The sequence below is a fragment of the Macrotis lagotis genome, chromosome 2, assembly GCF_037893015.1.
Source record: "Macrotis lagotis isolate mMagLag1 chromosome 2, bilby.v1.9.chrom.fasta, whole genome shotgun sequence".
NCBI lineage: Eukaryota > Metazoa > Chordata > Mammalia > Peramelemorphia > Peramelidae > Macrotis > Macrotis lagotis.
The window spans coordinates 102,221,304-102,228,737 of NC_133659.1; the positions used below are offsets into that span (position 1 = coordinate 102,221,304).

Sequence of the window (7,434 nt, forward strand, 5' to 3'; positions counted from 1 at the left end):
CATTTCAGAAACCAATGGAAAGGAGGGGCAGCCGGTTACACAGGTTTGACAATGCATACACCACCTGTCAGGGAGATGGCTGCCAAGATTCTATAGGCAAAAGTAGATCAGACCTCCCTCACCTCTTTACATTTATTAAAAGCTTACTACTTGTCTGGAGGTGAGATGTTTCTCCAAATCATTTCCCCCTTGATCTGTCCTAATCCCAGGGATTCATCTTTGAGGAATGATGGTAATCTAGTTAGCTGGGAAAAACCTTGAGGGAAGAATACAGAGCAAGTGTAGAAAGACTTCAGTTGGCCAACACAGTATTTAATGCCAGGGGCCACATGGGTGGGTAATTCAAAAGAGTGGAGATATATATATATACACACACACACACACACACACACACACATAAAACAAGGAGTAATGGGTGGCTGAGTGGACTTGAGACAAGGGGAGAAGAGACCAAAGACTGAGAGGCTGAAGGTTCATTATGGATCAAGTAGTCATTCTTCCGAGGCATGTGGGGAAAAGTCTGACATACTTCATGGAAGCAGATTGATAGGAAGAGAAAAATAGAATTGAAAAGGGGAAAAACAAGATGGTAAAGGGGAACTTTTACTTGAAGCTTCACAAATTAATTGAGACATCCTCCTTAAAACTATGTTGAGTGACATAGGACTATACAATTTTGATTGAGAATTCCCTAGGCATGGGTAGGTTCTGATCCTACAGATAAAGGTAGCCACAGGTGGGACAAGCCTAGGCTTTTAACTATAACTATTTTGGAGCAGGAAAATCTGGTTATAAGGCAATCCTAGACTGCAGAACTGGTACGACACCTGATACAAACAGTCCCAATACTGAATGGAAGTAGAGGCACAAGGGAAGTTGAATTCTGTTCATGAGAAGACTAATCTAAACCAGAGGCAACTGTCCTGTAAGGTGGGACAGGCTTCTGACAGCCTCCCTCAAGGACCTCCAAAGACACAAGGAGAATGATCCATTTCATTGTAAAGATGGAGAGGCAATGGGAAGAAGCACCGGGTTCCATTTGTCCACCTTCAGAGCTCTCATCATTGTCTTGTTCTACTTTCACTCAAGTTAAAAGGGAGAGAAAGAATAAAAGAAAAGGTCAAGAAAAGTAGTAGCATCTATAAGCTTCAGTGGTACAGCCATGCCAAAAAAAAAAAAAAAGTACCTATTTATTGCAAAAAAAGAAAAGACTTCATTTTAGGGTGGAAAGGAAAGATAAAGATACAAAAGATTGGCAGGCCAGGTGAGTTTGCTCCCTGATGTCTTTTAGAATTCCTCACTTTCATCCTCGCCCTCTATAGAGTCTGTGCCCACTTCCTCATAATCCTTCTCCAGGGCAGCCAAATCTTCCCGAGCCTCAGAGAATTCTCCTTCTTCCATGCCTTCACCCACATACCAGTGCACAAAGGCTCTTTTGGCATACATGAGGTCAAACTTGTGATCTAGACGGGCCCATGCTTCAGCAATGGCCGTGGTGTTGCTGAGCATGCACACAGCTCGCTGAACTTTGGCCAGGTCTCCTCCAGGTACCACAGTCGGGGGCTGATAATTGATACCAACCTGAAAGAGAACCGAAGGAGAGTTAGTTTGGGCTGAGGGGTCCTCATTGCTCCCGCTGACTAGCCCTAACCTGGAGCTGTGTTGTGGTGGGTCTATAGAACATCCATTCTGACAAAACTACCATCAGACCTGACCACCTTCCTCCAACAAAATTTTTAGGATAAACTTGCTACTTTTAGGATGGTGAGATTCCACTTTTTTTTTTCCCCCCACAGTGGTTACTTTAAAGAGAATTGTTTCTCTGAGGAGGAGGTCAGGACTTCTCATCACTTAATTGTTCATGGTAGTTTTGACTTAACTTTCCAATAAGTCAAGAAGCTACACTTAGAAAATACTCTATTACACATTACCTCTAAAGTCCTAGTGATTAATTAAAGGAAGACAAATAGTAAAAAAAGATCCAAGGAGTCTTTTCCAAGGGCTTAAAAAGTAAGCACCTATTATTTGAGAGACTGTCAGTGGTGGTGGCAAGAGGCAACATGGTGGTGTTGGGGATGAACTCTGCATGGTAATGACACCACCTAGCTGTGATGCCTCAGGCCCAGAGAAACCTATTAGGTCACCAATTTTCTTTTCTGGGGGTTAGACTATATATGATTCAATTTCTTTTCTTTCTTTCTTTCTTTTTTTTTTAACAGAAATCAAGAATTCCAAGGTCTGGGTTCTAAAACATCTGAGAGTCAAGGGAAGTCAAAAGTATCAATCTCAGACTGGGAACCCTTGAACACCATGGGTAAGGGGAGAGGGGCATGAGAATTAAAGGGGGGAAGATTTTTTAATTCAATTTAATGAAATGCTAATATGTATGGAATACTGCTAAGCTCTGAGGATACAAAAAGAAGCAAAAGACAGGCCCGTGATCTCACTAATAACGTGACACCAATAACTCGCTATCTCCATCTCCGATCTATTTACCAGGAGACATCTAGCCTACCTTCTTGGTCTCCATTGCCCCAGATCAAAGGGAGTGAGTTTGATTCCCCGTATGCAATAACTTCTCTAATCACTCTAGAAGCTGAGTCTTCTTTTACTCCTCTGACAATGCAAGCTCAGGGAAGACAACTCTTTGGACTCTGGTTTATGTATCACATATTTAAAATGAGGGCAAATATTAAGAATTTTGGCATCACCCACTGTATTGTTCCCTCTGCTGCCTCCTACTTGCCTTGAAGCCAGTGGGACACCAGTCTACAAATTGAATTGTTCTCTTGGTCTTGATTGTGGCAATAGCAGCATTGACATCCTTGGGGACCACATCACCTCGATACAGCATGCAACAGGCCATGTACTTGCCATGACGGGGGTCACACTTCACCATCTGGTTGGAGGGGTCAAAGCAGGCATTGGAGATCTCTGCCACAGAGAGCTGCTCATGATAGGCCTTTTCAGCAGAGATGATGGGTGAGTAGGTGACCAGGGGAAAGTGGATTCGAGGATAAGGCACCAGGTTGGTTTGGAACTCTGTCAAGTCTACATTAAGAGCACCATCAAAACGTAGGGAGGCGGTGATCGAGGAAACGATCTGGCCAATGAGCCGGTTGAGGTTGGTGTATGTAGGGCGCTCAATGTCCAGGTTCCGGCGGCAGATGTCGTAGATTGCCTCATTGTCCACCATGAAGGCACAATCTGAGTGCTCCAGTGTAGTGTGAGTGGTAAGGATGGAGTTATAAGGTTCGACTACAGCTGTGGATACTTGTGGGGCTGGATAGATGGCAAACTCCAGCTTGGACTTCTTGCCATAGTCAACAGAGAGTCTCTCCATCAACAGAGAAGTGAAACCTGAACCTGTGCCACCCCCAAAGCTGTGAAATATCAGGAATCCCTGTAGTCCTGTACATTGGTCCGACTGGGGAGGGGGGGCAAGAAGGAAGAAAAAGGCATGTCAAGTGGAGATGGCAGGTGAGAATGAACACAAAATCTCCTATTGGTACAAGGATGACACCCCCCCACTTCCCTTTATTTGGGAAGTTAATTTTCTTTTAAAAAACATAAAAACATAGTCTCATCCCTCTTTTCCCATCTCACTAGTTTTTAGGGAAGAGATTATCTACAAAGTATTTAAATGGCTTCAGGGGGCTGTAGGGGCATGATGGAGAGAAACCATGGCTGTTGGCTGGATCAGTCTTTATTGGACAAAATTAATTACTATCTTTCTAGGCTGGTGAGTATTGCCCTGATTTCACATCTGGCTAAACACAAAATAATCACAGAGGTGTGGGGCCACTGATTCTACTGACTCCCATTCTGTAAGGAAGGAATATGGACTGTAAAACTTATATATGGGTCAAATAGACTTTCAAACTTGCCAGATCTAAGGTAGGACTGAAAAAAATTGATAGATCTCCCCGAGTGAGAAGAGAGCCAGTTCATTTTAACTTGAGATTCACATGAAAGCGAGAGAATTTCCCTCCTGGCAGGACTTAGCTTGGGAGTCCAAGTCAAAAATGTCCTGTGAAGGGATCCAAGAAACATGTGAAAGATGAAGAAGTCTTGTTCCAGGTAAAGGTTCTAGAGTTAGCTAATGTCCTTTAATCACTACCTGCAAGCATTCTCCTTCAAAAACACTTCTCCTTGATGTTGACCCCCCCCCCAAACGAGGGAAGACACCAGAAAAAATGACTGGACAGGTCAACTTTGAAGGAAGACTCTGGGCACCACTGGCTTTGGCAAAGGTCAGTGGAAATCTGGTTTCCCTTTAATGCCTACCCTTGAGTTCCAAAGATCTCTGAGGAAATGATGATGACAACCATCCAGGAAAAGAGAGTGGGAGGGAGCTAAGGAGAGAAACCAAGCTTGCCCAGCTCACCAGTTTTCTGATGCGCTCCAATACAAGATCAATGATTTCTTTCCCAACAGTATAATGGCCCCGGGCATAGTTATTAGCAGCATCCTCCTTGCCAGAGATCAGTTGCTCAGGATGAAATAGCTGTTTATAGATACTAGTCCGAACCTCATCTGTGGGGAGCAATAGATCAATCAATGCAAAGAAGGAAAGAAGCATTTTAAAATCACCTACTATATAGGAGACAAAATTAAAATGTTTTATAATTATTCTCTCATTTGACCCAACAATCAACAACCCTATTATGATTCCCATTTTGCAGTTGGAATATAGGAATTAAATGTCTTGCCCAAGATCACACAGCTAGCATCTAAAGCTGAATTTAAAGGAGTCTTCCTCAGTGGACTGGATTATGATTTGCAAATAATGGAGTAACCTAAAATTCTTAAAAATTTACTGTAGAGGGGTGGCTAGGTGGCGCAGTGGATAAAGCACCAGCCCTGGAGTCAGGAGTACCTGGGTTCAAATCCAGTCTCAGACACTTAATTATTACATAGCTGTGTGGCCTTGGGCAAGCCACTTAACCCCATTGCCTTGCAACACCCCCCCCCCAAAAAAAAAACCCAAAAAAACAACTCACTGTAGACAGAAAACATAAGATGGGAATAAAGAACCTAGTGGTAGGTAGTTGGGTGGCTAAGTGGATAGAGCATAGGATCTGAAATAAAGAAATTAATTGTATCTGGCTTCAGACACTTATAAGAGGTTGGCCCTGAACTACCTTAGTTTCCTCATCTATAAAATGAGGATAATAATAGAACCCACCTCCCAGGATCATCATGACGATAAAATGCAAGTAAAGCACTCAGATAACTTTAAAGGGATGTAAGTTTTTGTTTTGGTTTAGTTGTTTTAATCCTGTTAACTCTTCCAAGAGCCCATTTGGGGTTTTCCTGGCAAAGATACTGGAGCGATTTCCTTCTCCAGCCCATTCTGCAGAGAGGAAACTGAGGACAACAGGCTGAAATGCCCTGCCCAGAGTTAGCTGGATTTGAACCAGGGTCCTCCTGACTCCAGGTCTGTCTCTTCTTCCACCGGGCCACGCCCAGCTGCCCTTTTGGGTGTGTTCCCTATCATTAAGAAATGCCAAGGATTCTTTATGTGATGGGGCTCCGGAGGGAAGAACCGTCTCAACAAACAAAGCTCTAACAATCCAGGTCCCTGCTTGTTATTAATGCCGATAGTGGTCATAATAGACAGCAGGCTGACAGCTCCCCACCTTGACACCTGCTCTGCAGAGATGGCTTTGGAGCAGCGGGAGGTCCACGGGCAGGAGGCCAAGGAGGCCAGCCCGGGTGGCTAGTCCGACCCGGGGCCCGTGGGAGCCGAGCAGCCCGTTGCCCCCGGAGGAGCGACTCTAAAGTGCGTTTTCTCTGAGGGGGGCGGCATACCCACCTGCAGATGGGTACGCCCCCCGGGCTGGGAGGGATGCCCGGCCGCAGATGGCGCTGTTGCTCGTGGCCGGCGGACAGCTCAGATGCCCCGGCGGGCTCCTTGGGGACTGAGGCCCGGCCGGGAGTCCAGGCGGGGCGGGGCTGCCCCTCTCCCTCCTCTCCCGCGGCTCCCTTCCCACTCTTTAGGAACTCTCTCTCCCGTTTTGTGCTTATTCTCTACGGACGTTCCTAGTTTTGTCCCTTTGCCTCCCATCTTTGCCCCTTACCTATGACGGACGGCTCCAGGTCCACGAAGACGGCCCTGGGGACGTGCTTGCCGGCCCCGGTCTCACTGAAGAAGGTGTTGAAGGAGTCGTCCCCGGCCCCCAGGGTCCGGTCGCTGGACATGGTGCCGCTGGGCTGGATGCCGTGCTCCAGGCAGTACAGCTCCCAGCAGGCGTTGCCCATCTGCACGCCGGCCTGGCCCACGTGGACGGAGATGCACTCGCGCTGTGGGGCAGAAGCGCGGGGGGTACGGGTGGGCGCGGGTCGGGCCCTTCCTGCCATCGCCTCCCCCGGGGCCCCGCGGCCCGCCGCACCAGCCGGCAGGGGGCTGCCCCGGCCCCCCCAGCGCGCTGCCCACCCTCCCCGGCGCTGCCCTCACCATGGCGGCTGGGCGGCGAGTCCACTGCACGCAGGGAGCGGTGCCGGGTCCGGGCCCACGCGGCGAGTCCCGGGGCGCGCCCGGGCCGCGGCTTATCTAGCCCCGCCGGGCCGCCGGCCCTGCCCCGCCTCGGCTCCCATTGGGCCGCCGCCCGAGCCGGGCCCCGCCCCCCGCCCCTCTCACTGGCCCGGGCCCCCAAGAAGGCCGCCCCTCGCTGCCTTACTGGGCAGCCGCTTGTGAGACAGCGGCGCCGGCGCCGCTCATTGGACAATTCGTAATAGGGAGGGGGCGGAGGCAGGGGCGCCCCGGGACCTGAGCCTCTCCCCCGCCTCCGTAAAGGTGGGTCGGTGGGGGAGCTGGCTCCCCGAGTGCCCCCTGCCGATGGGCGCCCTTTTGACTCGAGTGCCCCCCCGTACCCCCGCTTGCGCCCGGGAATGATGTTTTTAAAGTAACCGGGGTTATCCTTTTCTTCTTTTAGGTTTGTTTTTAGTTTTTGTAAGGCAGTGGGGTAAGTGTCTGGCCCAAGGTCGCAGGCTAGGTGATGGTGAAGCGTCGGAGGCCACACTTGAACTCGGGCCCCCCGTCCTCTGCGCCACCTGGCCGCCCCAGGGTTTGTCCTTTTTCTTTTCTTTCTTTTCAGACCTTGGTCCAAGGGGCAGCCTGCACGCCACCGCGCCCCCTCGCAGTCCGGTCCGGTCCGGTCCGGGGGCGGCCCGAGCCCAGCTGTCCGCGGGCCCGCCCGCCCCTGCCTTTGGGAACTTCTCCAGCGCGTCTCCTCCGTCCCCAGCCCCAGCCCTCCTTAAAGAGGAGCAGACAGGTGTAAGGGATAGGCTAACTAAGGGCCTTCATTCATGGAGTGGGGTTCCTTTGGCCCAGGTGGGCTGGGGAACATTCAAAACATTCCCATTTGCCCAGAAACAGTTGTAAAGGCGCATCGTCCTCAAGCACCTCCAGGAGGTACGGGTCCCAGGACA

General features: G+C 49.5%; 1 protein-coding gene across 1 annotated transcript; it reads right to left on the reverse strand.

The window, feature by feature from the left end:
• Positions 1 to 354: 354 nt before the first annotated feature.
• Positions 355 to 6,590, reverse strand: LOC141512980 (tubulin alpha-1D chain-like). Its single transcript, XM_074222389.1, has 5 exons — positions 6,461 to 6,590; positions 6,084 to 6,306; positions 4,388 to 4,536; positions 2,747 to 3,427; positions 355 to 1,581 (listed from the first exon to the last, which is right to left on the reverse strand). Exons 1-5 carry the CDS (start codon positions 6,461 to 6,463, stop codon positions 1,288 to 1,290), a joined length of 1,350 nt encoding a protein of 449 aa, XP_074078490.1. The 5' UTR covers positions 6,464 to 6,590; the 3' UTR covers positions 355 to 1,287.
• Between the last annotated feature and the right edge of the window lie 844 nt (positions 6,591 to 7,434).